This window comes from Centroberyx gerrardi, chromosome 4 (genome assembly GCF_048128805.1).
Source record: "Centroberyx gerrardi isolate f3 chromosome 4, fCenGer3.hap1.cur.20231027, whole genome shotgun sequence".
Taxonomy (NCBI): domain Eukaryota; kingdom Metazoa; phylum Chordata; class Actinopteri; order Beryciformes; family Berycidae; genus Centroberyx; species Centroberyx gerrardi.
Window position 1 is genome coordinate 17,637,005 of NC_136000.1, and position 16,764 is coordinate 17,653,768.

The 16,764-nt window shown below is 43.8% G+C and overlaps 2 protein-coding genes across 7 annotated transcripts; one reads left to right on the top strand and one right to left on the bottom strand.

Annotated features, from left to right (window-relative positions):
- Positions 1-302: 302 nt before the first annotated feature.
- On the top strand, positions 303-5,177 carry prrt4a (proline rich transmembrane protein 4a). Its single transcript, XM_071911470.1, has 2 exons — positions 303-993; positions 3,055-5,177. The coding sequence occupies exons 1-2, from the start codon at positions 303-305 to the stop codon at positions 5,175-5,177; spliced, it is 2,814 nt and encodes a 937-aa protein (XP_071767571.1).
- A 3,132-nt stretch (positions 5,178-8,309) lies between these two features.
- On the bottom strand, positions 8,310-14,931 carry impdh1a (IMP (inosine 5'-monophosphate) dehydrogenase 1a). 6 transcript variants are annotated; one of them, XM_071911478.2, is made up of 15 exons: positions 14,833-14,931; positions 13,726-13,774; positions 12,482-12,583; positions 12,172-12,246; positions 11,816-12,022; positions 11,542-11,629; positions 11,144-11,343; positions 10,452-10,542; positions 10,240-10,335; positions 9,931-10,074; positions 9,454-9,598; positions 9,176-9,319; positions 9,000-9,083; positions 8,549-8,565; positions 8,310-8,413 (listed from the first exon to the last, which is right to left on the bottom strand). In XM_071911478.2, exons 1-15 carry the CDS (start codon positions 14,928-14,930, stop codon positions 8,310-8,312), a joined length of 1,644 nt encoding a protein of 547 aa, XP_071767579.1. In that variant the 5' UTR covers position 14,931. The 6 variants fall into 6 exon arrangements, with proteins under 6 accessions (XP_071767579.1, XP_071767582.1, XP_071767581.1 ...); XM_071911481.2 differs by lacking the exon at positions 8,549-8,565 and having other exon boundaries at positions 8,392-8,413; positions 12,187-12,246; XM_071911480.2 differs by lacking the exon at positions 8,549-8,565 and having other exon boundaries at positions 8,392-8,413.
- Between the last annotated feature and the right edge of the window lie 1,833 nt (positions 14,932-16,764).

Below are 16,764 nucleotides of genomic sequence, written 5' to 3' on the forward strand. Positions count from 1 at the left end.
GGTCTAGGGTAAAGAGTAAAGGAAAGCATGACACATTTTTTTAAAGAAAATTCAGTAATGACCTCAATGGAATGTTTATTCTACAGTACATTTTTGTCCTCATCCCACATAGAGATGCCAGCAATTTATAACAATATGTTTGATTGTGGTTGTGCTGATTGTGACTTGAACATGATTTATTCTCCAGGTGCGTTAAGCATGAGATCTCCTGAGACCTGAGGTCACAGATACGTCAGCCATGTGATTGGACAATCCCCTCACAACCTACAGCATGTGACAGAGGAGCGCACAAGACCCCCACCATGCTCTCTTTGTGGAATCTCTATCTTCTCCTCTCCCTCTCCTTGCCTCTCTCGCTTCATGTCGTAGCCTTAACCGGAGAAAATGTCAAGGAAACCCCACAGCCAGACACTGACACAGTGGCGCAGCATCTCACACCGCCCCCCCAGAGCCCTCACAGACCCAGTTCAGCACCTGTGCATCCTGTGTTTGTACCCAAGATGACTGACTTCCTGGCTCTGCCTTTGAGTTGGCCCTTACCATCACCTGACGAAACTGACAGGCAAGGGGTCATCGGGGAATATGCTGATATACAGGAGGGTACGGAGATGTCTCTTTTGTATCCTAGTGAAAAATGGTTCATGACATCCAGTCCCACAGACAGTGCTACAGAGGTTGCTACTTCCAAGGAGAATGCCACACTAATAGGGTCTTCATTAGCAGGTGTATCACCAAAAACTACCCAGGAACAAGCACTTCAGTATGGGCCAGCGGAGGGCAGTACCTGGGACACGTATGGTGCTACACCGCACCCTACACAGACTGGAGAGAATCAGCCAACTTCCCCAGCCAAGGAGACTAATGATAGCCAATTACCTGTTCTTCAGTTTGGCCCCCTTCCATCAGACAGTCCAGACTTGGACACCTCTCCAGCGCTGTCTACTGGACCTGGGCCCAGTCATGAGCACCCTACTCCTCCACTAGCCACTGGCAGTTGGGGATGGACTACAGGCCCCTCTGTTACCCCACAGGGAAAGATACAGGAGGGGACTGACCTAATGGAAGACACTGTAGATGGGTTATATGATTTTACAGATCATATGATACATAGAGGAGCTGTTGGCACAGAGGCAGACAAAGGTAAGAGTCCCATGAATTTTCCTTGGTTTGGAGAATCCATAATTTCACAAACGCTACACTAATAACACTTTGTTGTTGTTGTTGATGTTCACTTTGTTGTTATGAATGCTAGAATTCTGGTTTCGTTGGCAGTGTTTTATTTGATTCAGAATTAGAGTTTAGCTTTAATTCTGTTTATAAAAAAAACTGCAAGACTCCAAGTCAATGTGTCACTGCAGTGTTTGTGATATGTATTCTGCTGGCAAACACAGTTGTTTTACATTCACAGAGTGGTTTGCATCACTTCACTCCCCTAAGCTTTCGTTCTCCTCCCAAATATCTCTCTCGCTCTCCTCTATGCCTCTCTCCCCTATCTTTGTCTCTCAATCCTTTTATTGTGTATTCTCCCACTTAATCCTCCATTCTCTCTTTTAATGTAGAAAATAAACATTGCATTCCCATTGCAGTCCATGTGCATTAGCTACCATGCAAAGACTATTGGTTCCAAGGACTGGTGGACTGGACCATTGGATAACATGACGCACATACACACACCTGCATACTGTATACACACACACACACACACACACACACATGCATACAGACACTTGTCAAAGCAAATGATGTGTTGTGTCCATGAGCATGGGGGAGACTGACAGAACTGTGTTAAAAATGTCAACCAGCTCTGGCTGCCTGCACATTTAGTACCATGGTGGTCTGGTGCAGGCAGGGTTCAGACCTAAGGCTCTAACACAGTTTTTTAGCCCAGGACCCAAATTCAGATGAATAACTTTGCGATTGACACCAAAGCTCATTAAAAACCGCTGGTACTTTTGTCACAAGGCGTTGTACTGCAGATCGACCCACGAACAGAGCTACCTTTTTAATCTTTTTAGTCTTAACCTATAGTTTAAGAAACACTTTGTTTACGGTTGCAGCATTGACACAACCACTTCTACCACTGGGAGACCAGAAATAGGGCAGATTCCATTTTTAACCAGTAGGTTCCCTGATTTGATTTTGGTTCTATACAGCAGCTGTGTTATTACTCTGGATGTCTTTCCACCTTGAGAATAAGATGCCTACATTATTTATTGGTTACACAATCGCAGTCACATATGGAGGTTACGCATTAACTGCTTCTACTATTCCTTTTTAAAAATGATGCAACATTACTGATAGCAAAGCACTACTTGACCATGCTTATTAATAGTCACACAAAATGAGAGCAGCAATGAGGTCAATACTAGCTAATCTACACACATCTCTATCTCTCTCTCTCTCTCTCTCTCATGGACACACACCCACCCACCCACACACACACACTCACTTGCTCCTGCTCTCACTCTCTGTGACCCAGTTAGAGATTCCCAGTTACAAGCCTGCTCTGTTTTATTATGGATTAACACACATTTCACACACTGCAGATTCTCCCTCACTCTCTTTTTATACAGTATACTAAGTTTGTTGGCATAGACAATATACTTTGACCTACATTTATTCTTAAGATTCTTCAGTTGTTTTGAAAAGGTAAATCAATGTCATCATTATCATAATTGATAATAGACAACACAAGACCAAGAATGTCCTGTAATAAGGTTATGTGTGCCTTAAATAGAAATGTCATGCTTCAACATCAGTATACACAATAGCAAATTCTGTCCATTCTGTCCGCAGTTTGCACCACAAAAAAAGCATAAAACCTTTTTAAAATACATATATTTTCTTATCAAATGTTTGAAAACATTAATAATGAAAGATGATACAACATCTCAAAGATCTTAGTAAGTCTTAAACTATTCAGTGAGCATCAAACTCACTCTTTAGGTATATTCTTTTCTGCATTTTTAGCCCATTAAAAGGAACAGGATTAATAGTTTAGTATTTTAAATTCTGTCTTTTGATTGTTGACAATCTACGGTATTTGTTTTACAGATGGATCCCCAGAGGAGGAGCGGCAGGGCTCAAAGACCAGTGGTGCACTCTCTCTCCCAGACTGTACCCCGGAACCTAGTGCCACACCCTGCAAAATCTCAAACCAGTCCTGGACTCCCATCTACCCAGATGATTTCACATCCAACGAATCCCTGCACCCCTCTCTGGCCTTCAGCCCGCCCCTCTTCGTCCCTCTGTATTGTGACTGGAACTCTGCTCTTGCTACATGGGGATTGGCCTGGGAAGCACACATCTATGGCCTGGGATCTGTCTTCACTGTGTTTGGCCTAATCTCTGTTGTCTGCTTGTTAGGCCTGCCCCTGCGTTGCCCCCCAGGAGGCCCCTGCTTCACCCTGCTGCACCTGTTCCTCCTGGCATTTGCGGGGATCCGAGCTTTCTGTCTGCTTTACGATGCCTATAGTCACCAAGACCGTCTTCCCCCTCTGGGCTCTCTCCTCCTCTCTGAGCTGCCCTTCCCCTGCTTGATCTCAGCCTTCTCCCTGGCCTTCGTCCTTCTTTCCCTGCGCTCACGCACGCGTCTGTCTCTCCCACTCTCCCTTTCCACCTCCTTCTCAGCCATGCCCAGACCCTGCCTATTACTCTGTATGTCCCTGCTACACTTTGGGGTCTCTCTGGGGTGTGTCGGCCTACTCCAGCTCCTACACAGCCTCCCTGCCCTTCTCCTCCTTTTCCCTCAGGGCCTGTTTGTGTGCCTCTCCATCTTCCTCTCATGCTCCTACCTCATCTTCTACTGCTTCATACGAGCCGACACCAAACACATCTACAGGCTGAATGACAACGGAGAGAGCGGAGGATCCCCTGAGGTGATGCGACCTGCAAGTTGCCCGTTTGCCAAGGTGGAGGACTGGGGCAGGGCAGCAGGTGCCGGAGTAGGGGCTTCGCTGTGTTTGTTAGGGTGCGGAGGGCTACAGCTCTATGGGATCCTGCACACCCTTGGTCTGGGTGGGGTCAATGGTTATGGCTTCCAGCCCTGGCCCTGGTGGGGCTACCAGGTAGGCTGCAGGCTCTGTGAGGTGGGGGTGTGTCTGGGCCTGTCACTCATTGCCGCACAGCCTCTATTCTGTCACACAAACTCCTCCATCAGGACTATCGCTCATCCCCGGCCAGGATCCTGGTCCCGTCTATCCTGCGGCTCCCCCTCAAGAGGGCCAACGCTGCCCTCAGAGGAAGAAGTAAATTCTCCTGGCCTACCCTCTCACTATTCCTGGTCCCAGGGCAAGCAGGAAAAGCTGGTGGTCTGTGAGGTCATCACTAAGGGACAGTCAGAGGCTCTTCCTCTTTGCTCAATGGTGGACCCCCCTCGAAATGGACTAGAGTCTGCCCCCCGTCCCATCCAAACCCGGATCTCTTTTCTCCCACTGCCTACACCCCCTAGTCCACCACATAAGGCTAAAAGTGGGGTTGAGTCCTCACTGGATAGCCTGGGTCTGGACACTGACTCTACTGCGGACCTGCGCCCCCCATCTCCCATAGACCTGTCCCGCAGCATCGACCAGGCCCTGTTCAGTGAAGCTCTGTTCTCCCACAGTCTCTTTGGTCTGCCAAGGCCACTCCACGCCTCTTCCAGCCTTTCCTTGAGCTCTCCTAGCCAAGGTACCTCACAGCAAGGCCCCAGCTCCGTGGAGACTGTCCTTTACCGAACCTCTTCCTGTGGAGACATGGATCAAGAGAACCCCCTGTCCAACTCAAGACCCTCCCAGGCACATGGCTCTCTCAAGTCTCCATCATCTCCGGAGCAGTGGAGTTGGAAGGGGAGTAACTCTGGCTCATTGTGCCAAACTTCCCTGAGTAGCTCATCCCAGGGCCTGTGCTGCAGTTCCAGGGAGACGGGGAAGATGCGCTCTCATCCCTGGGCCAACAAAGGGCAAAACTTTGCCCAGAGCAGTCTTCCACGGGCAATCCCCCACCTGCCTTACCACAGGCGTTACCGAACCCTGAGCTTAGCCTCCCAGGACAGCCAGGGATTTGGCCGGCTGGCAGGGACTGAACACCTGAGTGAAAGCAAACAGCTGGAACAGGATCTGGCCGTACAGGCAGAGTTTATCAGCGTCTGCAGACAAATTGATGCTCTGAGTGTTTGCAGTGACACCATTGAACTGTAGGAGGCTGTAAAGGTCCAGTTCTGGTTGGAATGAACATAGCATTGTAAAAATACAGAAAATAGTAGATGCAGATAAACTTCAGAGGGAGAAATTAAATGTACATCATACTAGATATACAGATGAGAATAATTAACTGAACTAATGTAAAGTACAAACTGAATGGACAGTGATATTTATTGATACACAATGCAAAACCAACTCGTAATTTTTAATACTGTACATTATACACAACATTCAAAATGAGATTTCAAAGCTGACTTCATTATCATCACACTGTTTTCAGAGTCTTCATTATGCTTTCCTCTCTGCAGTAATATTTCTGTTTTTAGGCTCATCAATGCTTATTGCTACCTGCTGGGTAACATTTAAGTAAATGCTCATCTGAGTGAGACGGTCATGAACGTCAAGGAGGATGATTATTGCTTAAAGAATATAAATCCTATCAAAAAATGGTCTCAAGCAGCAGTGTTAATACTTGTATATTTTTCAAGCTGAACATTTTGATATTTGAGGCGATCCTGCTGAGTGAAGCTCCAGGAGATTATGAAAGGAATATAAAGGAGCACACTCCTCAGTGGCTTAGAGACAAACAATATGGGCTAAAACAAAGTTGTATTATACATTTTCTATCTATGCACCCCAGATGTTTTTTAATCATGAATCTTTGTGCTCATTTCAAAATGTCTCCCCACCTGACCACCAGCAGTCAAATATTGACAGTATCCTTCAGTTTGTACAAAGGAGATGGTCAAGAGTACTTGGGTCAGTAATCCACATTCTGCATGTATATTGTTTTTTTGTGTGTTTGTTTTTTTTGTTTGTTTGTTTTTTACAGAATTTACTTGCATACATGAATAGTGAAAACAGAAAATATGTCACATATACAGAGTTGTAAATATGATTGTGATTTAGGATTGTATTATCCCATTGCCAAAATAATGTACAAGACACATTTCCATCTACAGTGGTAAACAACATGAGGAAATATCAAAATCTGATTTTGGGGATAGAACTGAAGTGACAGTCTGATTGCAGTGGCTTCTATTTTGACTCATAAAGGCATTTTTGAGAGAGGAGATAACTGGAGTGAGGTGAATATTGTAGTGGGTAAATGTGGACTATACTGCCCTCTGTTGGTTTGATTTGGAATGAGAAAAAGTCACCTACACATAGGATTCAGGATCACCAGCAAGCATTTACGGTTTTACAAACGGTTTTTGTTACGGTTAACAAAAATGTTAAAATAAAAGCCCATGTTAAAATTATCTTTATTCCAATTCATCCAACAATATTTACAGCTAATGTAATTTTGAAGCCGTAAGGTGGATGTTGGAAGGAGACAATTTCTAGGTCAACCCCCAACTAAGAAATTATTATGTAACTGTCAAATACTTTTGTCAACCAATGAAATAGTCCATTTAAGTAGCAATATTGTAAAATTGCCCACATGACATTACTGCAAAATGACCTCTTAAGAGCCAATGTTTATCAAAGACCAGTGTATGTAAATATTGCTTTAATATAAGGTGTTTATACCTTCCCAGGAAATCATGCAAATCACATTAAAAATTGATTAACCAAAAACATCTTGTTGACTACAACTCTACAGACCAATAAATCGAGCCTGGTCAATCAGTCAAGTGACTACCTACTCCACTGACACCACAGCTCTACTCCATTGACTCACCATTTAACTTCTCAAATACTGAGCCTGAAAACAAGAAAAAAAACTATAATATCTTATGTATTATGTACAGTCTATAGCCATGTTAATAATGATGCATCTCTACAAAGTGGGATTATGGAAGATCGAGGTGGAACCATTTGTAATTTTTATACATTTACATTTAAAAGTGAAAGGTAAAACCAAAGAATTATCCAAAATATACTTTATACTATGTATACTATACTTGGTTGTGGATACTCTGTTGTAATACAACATAACTGTATCAACTTATTTTTACAGCACACAATCATCCTGTCATCAAACTAATTCTGAGTGTTTTCTACTCTAAATTAAGTAAATCCAGAATATGATTACACTTGATTTCCCCTTTAAGGCGCTCTGGTCACATATGTGTATATTTGAGTTAAGGCTTATGCTTAGCTTTAGTCCCCTCTGCACTAGCACATGCACAGATCTCACCATAAAATACAGCTGAGATACGGATTACAATACAGAAGTGACATGCAAGCTAAGCCATCAAGATTTACAGGGTGCACCCACAGCGTCCTTTTCAACAGACACACATTTCCATCATGTAACCGAATTTTTCACCCATTTGAAACACTGACATTGAATTTGCCTAAACTAGAAAAGTAACCAGGTACTGGGGGAAATCCAATGCTGAGACACCACAGAGAAGCCAGTGAGAACATACAGTAATTGTACTACACTGAGGAGCCTTATGCACAAGCTGGCAGGCTAGGAAGATGTGATCAAGAGTACAAATAATTCAAGGTTAGCTTTGAACATCGGCAGAGAGCTGCAGCGTTGCCAGAAGCTATTTAACTTTATTTCTTTCACTTTCCTTTTCTGAGAAAAAGACAATTGTTAAACATAAATTTAAAATGATGCCCAAGGCTGTAGCTGTCTGGATTCCTGCAAATAATATATTTTATTCAATATGTAAAATATGCAGAATATGAAAAGATTGGGCTGTACCCCTGCAAGGTCTCCCTGTATGTTCTCCCCCATCAGGGTGCAACTCAGAGCCAACAGGGAGACACGCCTCTTATTAGCTCAGCAGTGGTAAGCTGGTGCTAAAGTGTTTAATGACATATGTTTGCTCGGCCGCCCATGTTACTTAGAAAGGGATCAGCAGAGCAGTTTCAGCCAAGGCTAAACTGCCCTGTGTTGTCTTAGCTCACCTAGACAAATACATAACCCCCACTACACCTTGAACAGTGGGAGAAAGAAAGATTTCATGTAGCGTGCATTCATGTGACTCTCTTCTATGACCCTGCACATCTGATCTTTGAACTTTAGTCTCCAGATTAAAGTGTGTTCTAACATTTATCCTCGAAGGAGATGAGACAAACAAGAAGAAGAGAGGAAGAGAAAGAGGAGCAGAGTCAGATTTTAGAGTGGTGACATTGTACGGTTACAATGGCGTCCTGTTAGTAGTTTGATCACATGCGTCCGGTGTATCTGCTGGTAGCCGCTGGCGTCGGGACATTAGGTGCTGATCGAGTGTTTCCTCTCCCTCCTGCCTCAGTAAAGCCGCTTCTCATAACTACAATTGGAAAAGAAAAAAAAAACTGTCAGCAATTCATGTGCCATGTGATTTCACATTAAAAACAAATGTTGGACGGAGATGAATGGATGAAAGAAGAGGATGGAGGTGTGATGACAGGATGGATGTACTTACATGGCAGAAAAGAATATCTAACATGAGAGCATGAGTAAGAAAAGGAAGAGAGAAGACAATTTGATGCTGCTAACCACAGATAAATGACATTAAATCACATTTGACAGTGAGAGGTTTCCGACAAAGGGACTGAATAGAAGTGCAGTCTAGACACACAAGACATTGCAAGTGCCTCACTTGTTATACAGTAACTGTCTCATGTTCAGAGAGGGAGGCAACACAGATGATGACAGACTCCACTGAGCCCCCACCGTCACCAAACGACACTCTATGCAGATAAATTAGACAGGAGCAGTAGACAACACCCATATAAACACAGACAGGAACACAAGGACACAACAAGAGCAGTCAAAGGAAAGAGGAGCACAAAGTGAGGAGAGGAATCACAGATGGGGGTAAGAGGTCAACAGAAGCCAGGGGTCAGGGGTCAGGGGTCGGGGGTCAGACTTACGAGTGGAGGCCGTGGACTCCCCCCTCCACCTGAGCAGACATGGTCCTCTTCTCAAACTTCAGCTCTCCAGAGTACATCATAGACCTGGGACAAAGACACACAGATCATGCTAGACCAAAGCTCTTACACACACACACACACACACAGTACACACACAGTTAAACACACACGCTTACCGCAGTATGGACAGACTCTTGGCTCCTATGTCCTGACAGCCATGTTGGATACCAGCAATGAGGTAAGGAACAAACTTATGGATGGAGCCTTTATCTTGTACTGAGCCTGAAACACCCTGAGCCACCTTCACCTTATCTCCCTCACTGGACACACACACACACACACACACACACACACACACACACACACAAGTAAGAGATAAATATGCCATAATCAGATCATTTATATACGATTGCATATATAAATCCCACCATCCTCCCTGTTTCTCCCTCTCTACCTGAAGTAGCGTTTCTGACTGCTGTTGTTTTTCTCCATGGCGTCCAAGGAGCCCATGCCCCGGTACTTCTTCAGACGCACGCCATCCGAAAAGAAGTACTCTCCTGGAGCTTCGGTGGTTGCCGCGAGCAATGACCCCATCATCACTGAGGGTAGAAAGGTCAGAGGTCGAAGACAAGACAAAGGTAATGTGAAGGGATGACGTAAGCAAGGGCAGAAAGGCAAAGAAAGGGCTGGAAAAAAAAGATGCAAAAACGGCTTTCGTTTTGGAAAAATACTGCAATAAGAGAGGTGTAGCGGTTAGGGAGACTGTCCTGTAACTGAAAGATTGCAGGTTCGATCCCTGCAACAGCCCATGTGTGCTGTTGAAGTGTACTTGAACAAGGCAGTGAACCCCTGTAAATCACTGTGGAAAACTACATGACCAAAATGACTAAAATGTAAGACTTTGGGAAAACAGAAGAATAGATTTTCCTACCTGTGGAGGCTCCCAGGGCCAGAGCTTTCACCACATGTCCGACAGTCTGAATGCCTCCGTCAGCGATGACCGGCACGCCAAAACGCCGGGCGTACTCTGCCACCTTGTACACCGACGTACCTTGGGGCCGTCCACACGCCATCACTGAGATACAAGAGCATAATACTATGTGTCAAACCAGTAAAACCAGTTTGCTGTTTTGTTTGTTGGTCCCCTATGCAGTCATTATCTTAAATGATCCCAGAATTAATAAGAATTAATTAAAAAATATATGGGTGGCAAGAGGAAAGGTTTTTCTCTTCATCATACCTTCCTGGGTGATACAGATGGAGCCGCAGCCCATTCCCACCCTTAGGGCATCCACTCCAGCGTCTATCAGGTTCTTAGCCTGAGCTGCCGTCACCACTAGAGAGAGACAGAGACACACAAAAGAGTCAAACAAGGAAGAAACGGTTAGGATGGGAGTTTTCACAGCACAAATGCAGAAGAGAGAGAGAGTTGAGGAAAGGATATGAGCTCACCGTTTCCCCCGACTACCTGGAGTTCAGGGTATTTCTGTTTGATGTAATTTATCATATTGATTTGATACACCGAGTTTCCTTGGGAGGAGTCCTGCAATTCAAGTATCCAGATGTGAGACAGTTTCAGTGAGAGACAGGCTGCTGTAGTTAATACAATAATGATTACACTCCCCATTTTCTAGAATCATACAGACACACCAAAAACCATTACATCCATCCTAACTCATTCTGGCTAGTGCAGGGAGTTGCAGATGTGTTATTATAATAGAATCTAATCACAGCCTAAAGCTTCACTGCAAAAAATCTCCATTTTAACAAGTCAGTTAGTCTATTATTGAGTCCTAAAATCATAATTTAAAACAAGTGAAAAAATCTGCCAATGGGGTTAGATAATTTAACTTGTTTCCAATGCAAATCAAATTTTATAAATTAAAGAATAGAATAAATTGTAATTTTCTTGATATGTATTGCAGTGATCTGCCTTTTACTGACTTGTTTCAAGATATTAACATTTGTTTCTAGAAAATTCTTGAAACAAGTGAAACCGCATTGGAAACAAGTTATCTCACCCCATTGGCAGAATTCTTCTCTTGATTTAAGAAAAATAAGATTTGAAGGTTGAATATGAGACTAGATGACTTGTTAAGATGGACCTTTTTTGCAGTGTTAACCATACCACAGTGAAAACCCACCAGGACTACCACATCCACCCCGGCCTGCATGAGGAGGTCCAGTCTGTACTTGTCGTCCTCCCTGGTGCCGATGGCAGCTCCACACAGCAGCTGTTTGCGGGAGTCCTTGGAGGCCAGGGGGTAATCTCTGTTCTTCTTCAGGTCAGTCCTGGCAATGATGGCCACCAGCTCATCACTGTCATTCACTATGGGGAGCTTACCTGACAGAGAGAAGGTAAAGAGAGTCAGAATGTCAGTCTGAAAGAAGAAGGAAAAGAACATCTAATTTTGATAGACTTGTTTTTAAGTAATAATCTTATATCAGTTGTCCTTGACCTCCTTTTTTTATGTTTTCCTGTTGTTTCCTGCTTGCATACAGTAGCATGCTTACAGTAGCATGACCTCCTTGACAGATTTACCTTTTTTGCTGCGTTGCAGTATATCATTAGCCTCTTTTAGCGTGACACCAGCTGGTGCGACAACTAAATCTTCCCTTTTTGTCATTGCCTGGATCAAACAGAGGTGAAATTGTTTCAAACAGTGAACTTTATATATCACTATCACTATTAAGTTTATAATATCACCATAAAATGAATAATCTTGGATATGGCATCATGTATTTGCTTCAAAGGTTAGGATGCACATATGCTTATAAACACATGGCCATATAACACACACAATAAATACACACACCTCCTCCAGGGGTCTGTCGTGGTCCTTCTCAGAGAGGAAGTCTATATCTCTGGAGGTGATGATGCCGACCAGCTTGCTGCCCATCTTGCCCGTCTCTGTAACGGGGATCCCAGAGAAGCCATGGCGCACCTTGGCCTCAAACACATCCCCCACCGTGTGACGGGGACTCATCACCACCGGGTCTGTGATGAAGCCCTGCTCAAATTTCTGACAACAAAACCACAAATGTGGTATGGTTAGGGGATTGTGATGAGTTTTTTCTTCAAAGCAAATAACATCTTATTCTGAAGGAGGACCATCTGGGGTTCTGTATTTCTGTTGTAAGTTGTTGTTTTTGTTGACTACCTCCATCTTACCTTGACTTTGCGCACCTCGTTGGCCTGGAACTCAGCAGTGCAGTTATGGTGGATTATTCCAATCCCGCCCATCAACTGAAACACATATAAACCAGCCAATCAGAGACAGCAGAACAAACCAACATTAACTGATAAAATAACATTCACAAACTCACCAAGACATGCTAAGGGAAATGTTACTGTGTACTTGTCACAGTACATCATTATCAGACAACAGGTCTGTGGGGCAGAATGGAAGCGCTTGCATCGCACTAGACTGAGTGAACCATGATGTATGAAGTATGATAGGCTGTATTGTGGTAGCACTCACTGCCATGGCGATGGCCATGGATGACTCTGTGACTGTATCCATGGGAGATGAAATGAGAGGCGTCTTCAGAGTTATCTTCCTTGTCAACGCAGAGGTTAGATCCTGAGAAAGGGGCGTATTTGGAAACAGAAACATCATTTTATGAGCTTGCAAACTGATGAACTGATGGAGCAAAAAAATCAAAGATAGAGCCAAAGGAATCATGCTGTAACATCACTCCAAATCTTTATAGTGGATGTATACACCGATTTTGTGAGAGTAATTCGATAAGACCTACCCAATCATGACAATACTCCAACTTTCCCACAAAAAGCGTCCCTACTCTTACAGGGTTGAAGGTGCAGCACAATGTACATACAGGACTGCACACGCTGCAATCCTGTATCTCACACAGGCAACCCATTTTGTGAATGTGTTTGTTTTTATTCTGCCATGCAATGGAACAACTTAAAAGCCATTGTGGTTACATTAGAAGCTGACTTGTTAACTTCACCTGCTGAGTGTGAGATGACGCAGGTGTGTGTCTGTTTTGAGCACCTGCTATCCAGCAATAACCCATGTGACCTCAGCAAGAAATTAATTTAATGTCCCAGCAGAGCTTACAAAGAGAAAAGCAAAACAAAACAAGACAAAAAAAAACAACCCGGAGCTCAAGCACCCTTCACTAAAGAACACAGAAAAGAGTTAGAGATTGCAAAGCAGATGGACCTTCATTAAATAAGAGATATCCATCTATTGTTTGGACAGAGTAGAGGAGAATTAATGATAATTTATGACAAAACACAAAAAGTAACTGTGAGATTCAGTTAATACCAAGTGTTTAAACACCTAATTTTTATTATGAAGGAACTACAAAGTTGTTTCGGGGTCAAGTTGAGCCAGTTTCTCTGCCAGCTGTGAGCTGTGAGTGTGTAACCTCTCAAAGACAGCATAGTTTTAGTTTTTATGAGGTCAAGGACAATAACACATGTAGCCCAGAGGGATGCCATGTCAACATAAATATGCTCAAAAAAACGTAGAGTAAATTAAAATATGCAAAGAAATTAATCTTCACACTTCATATAGCCTGCAACTGCAGTCTTATGGGAGAGATCGGATTACAGCAGGTGTTGTCTTCATTCAACTACAGCTGTAGCAAATGAACAGACACATGCAGATACACACACAAATACACAATATATGATATAGTGCACGCATGCAGGAAACATTATATGTGGTCTGTGACATTTTTGACAGATACTCACCACCTCATCAGAGGTAAAGTCTATGAAACCAGGGAGGATCAAGAAGTCACTAAGAAGAGAGGAAACAGAGGCTCATCATGTGGACAGACAGCAGAATAAGAGAACATAATACCTTGGTAATGAAAAAAGCATAACAAATTAAATTCACTATTTATTATTATTATTATTAGTAGTACTAATAGTACTGTGGTACTGAAGAATTTAATGTTGTAGGAAGATAGCAACTCCCAAGAATGGACTGCAACAATATCCTTCTACATAATGCTCACTTTATTGTTAAAGCCTATAACAAGTGTGTGCGTTTTGACATTGTTGTCGAAAGTGAGCATTATGTATTTGAAGAATATTGTTGCAGTCCATTCCTAGGAGTTGCTGTCTTCCTACAACGTGGAATCCTTCACTCAAGTTTGCCATTTTGAACAAGCACCCCTATCGCAGAAAAGGCTGTTTGGCTGCACCGGTCCGGCACACTATCACAAAAATAGTAGTGTAGTAGTAGTAATGGTAACGATCACTGGCAATAACTTGTTTCATATAGCGTCAGTAGTCTATGTGAACTGCACATATCCATTCCCACGAAGCAGCAGTTCTCTGACTTAGCTGGCAGTGAGCAGAGATAATCTGCCAGCCTTTCAACCCACTGAAAGCTAACACACTTATCCTCTGCACTCTGATAAAGCCTGCATATAGTCTCCATTAAGGAAACTACACTGACACCCATTGACACACACACACAAACACACACACACACACACGCACACATGCACACACGCACACACACACACACACCAGGTTCACCTCCCTTTTAATGGCAGATGTCTGTGTAACCACTCAGAGTCACCCTTGAAAGTGGTATTACTAATAATAATCCTCCACATAAAGCCCAAGCAGATTTGTCATCACTGATATGACTACCAACCATTTAATGGGAGACATTGCATAATTGTGTGTATGCGTGCTTGTGTGCGTGCACATGCATGCATGTGTGTGTGCACGTATGCATGTGCACGTATGTGTGTGCACATGCATGTGTGTCAGTGTATAAGCGACACTGAAATGAGTCTGTGAGCTGAATCTGTGAACTTGTTTGTTCTGTTAGCATCTTACTTGTATGTGAGTCCATCACCGATAGCAAAGAGTTGTTGTGCTGTTAGTCCATCTTCAGGGACATACCCTGTCCCTCCACTGATCAAGTAGTCAGCCATGCTGCAACATGAACACATGCACGCACACACACACACACACAAAATGTATGATATAGTGCAGCAGGAAATATCAACTGCTCAGAGCCAGGTTTGAATACTTGGTAAGCGTGTGAACATATGACAATACAACAGATGACTTTTGCATTTCTATCATGAAGCCAAATGTATGGTTCCATAGAGCTCCTGAATCTTATGTTACAGGATTTGTAGTTTTTCAATATTTTATCCAAACCCTCCATGACTGGCTGTACATGAATGAGAAGCAGTGTGCATAAATCATGGGCAAACCTACTGTTACAAAGAACACTTGTTATAGTCACTAATTATTCCTGGATCAAACTATCCCTTATGCTGTGTGCAAATGCACCACCTTTTGAATGGAGGATTATATACTGTATGTGTTGTTGTGTTCTCAAAGATCCAATTACAAATGTTGGTGTCCGAGGCAGGAAATGCTAACAAAAGGAATCTGTCCTTGTCAATGGAAACTCCTTCCAGACGTGTGTGACGGCAGTACAGTAGGTAAGAGGATTTGGTTACATCATCCTGGCTGCCCAGGTAGCTGATAACTGGGCTTTTAACAGCCCACCGCTATCGTCACTAGAAAATGAAAACATCTCAGTTGCTACAGGAGACGTTCACCAGCTATGTGTTAGTTAATTACAAAAGGCTTTGCTTAATGACTTCTGCTGAACTAATTCGTGGAAGGTTTGAACTGAGGTTAAGGTCATGATCTCACAGCCTACACAGTCTAGCGTGAGTCCAAGGAGGATTCAAAGTATGACACTGACCTCTCTGGTTCATATCCGGCTTGGATACGCGTAGCGCTGTATCGCTGTGCTGCAGTCTCATGCCCATGCCCATGTGGACTGCCATGGGCATATGCTCCATAGGGGTGAGGCTGTTCCCCTTCTCGGTTTGAGAGGCGCGGCCGTGCCGGCTCCATGTCCCCTACAATCCTCCGGTAGTCAATCTGGTAGTTGTCTCTCTCTCCGTCCCCAAACCGGTCATAACCATGACCCTCCATCTCAGGGAAATCCAGGGCTACGACCTCCTCGGGCTCCACCGCCTCACACACACACTTTAAGCACTTCTGACTTCTGACATACACTCAAACGCAATCACACACCCTCACACCCAAAGTAAGTAGCAGCCCGAGTCTCCACACAGACACACGATGGGACACTCAAATTGCTTTCGAATGACAATCACTCATAAACACCTGATGCTTTGAACGCACGTTCACATGAACACCTTTCACACACACCTGACATGGCAGTGAGCTGCCTTGCCTATCTGTTTTGTCCCCAGTGCAACAAGTGACCCAAAATGGCCAAAATACAAAATTGCACACTCTTTAAGTTTGCAGTCTCACAGATGTATGGTGTCGAACAGGTGAAAATTCTCTCAGTACCGCAACGGTCCTCTCAAAAAAGTGGAAGCAGCAGTATCAAAAAGTCCCTCAAAATAGCATTGTTTTACCTAGAAGAAGTTCCCATTGCAGTTTTTTCAGCTTCTCTGAGGACACATGCCTGGAGATTGAGGCCACTAAGGCCCTTGGGCAGGGGGACAGAGACGACCTGTGGATGAAGTCCACTATCTTGGCATAGCACACTTAGTTATCTCCTGGATGTTCCCCAGCTGGACGCATGCAGGGCATCAGCAGCCACCGGGGAGAGCAGTCAGGGCCTTGCTTAGGTGCTAGTGATGTATCCCCCTGGAGGCCCAGAAAGCAGTGCTGCTTGGTTATTCCTGAGGCTGGGAGCCTCTCTCCACTCTGTTCTCCCGGTGCCTGCTGAGCTTAACTCTGTTTCTGACAGTAGCAGACGTCACT

Coding starts and splice junctions, on each gene's coding strand:
- prrt4a (XM_071911470.1), top strand. CDS start 303: ATGCTCTCTTTGTGGAATCTCTATCTTCTCCTCTCCCTCTCCTTGCCT. Junction 994..3,054: donor TCCTCCACTAGCCACTGGCA/GTTGGGGATGGA, acceptor TTTGTTTTACAG/ATGGATCCCCAGAGGAGGAG.
- impdh1a (XM_071911478.2), bottom strand. CDS start 14,930: ATGGCTGACTACTTGATCAGTGGAGGGACAGGGTATGTCCCTGAAGAT. Junction 12,247..12,481: donor CCATGGCCATCGCCATGGCA/GTGAGTGCTACC, acceptor TATGTGTTTCAG/TTGATGGGCGGGATTGGAAT. Junction 12,023..12,171: donor ACGAGGTGCGCAAAGTCAAG/GTAAGATGGAGG, acceptor TTTTGTTGTCAG/AAATTTGAGCAGGGCTTCAT.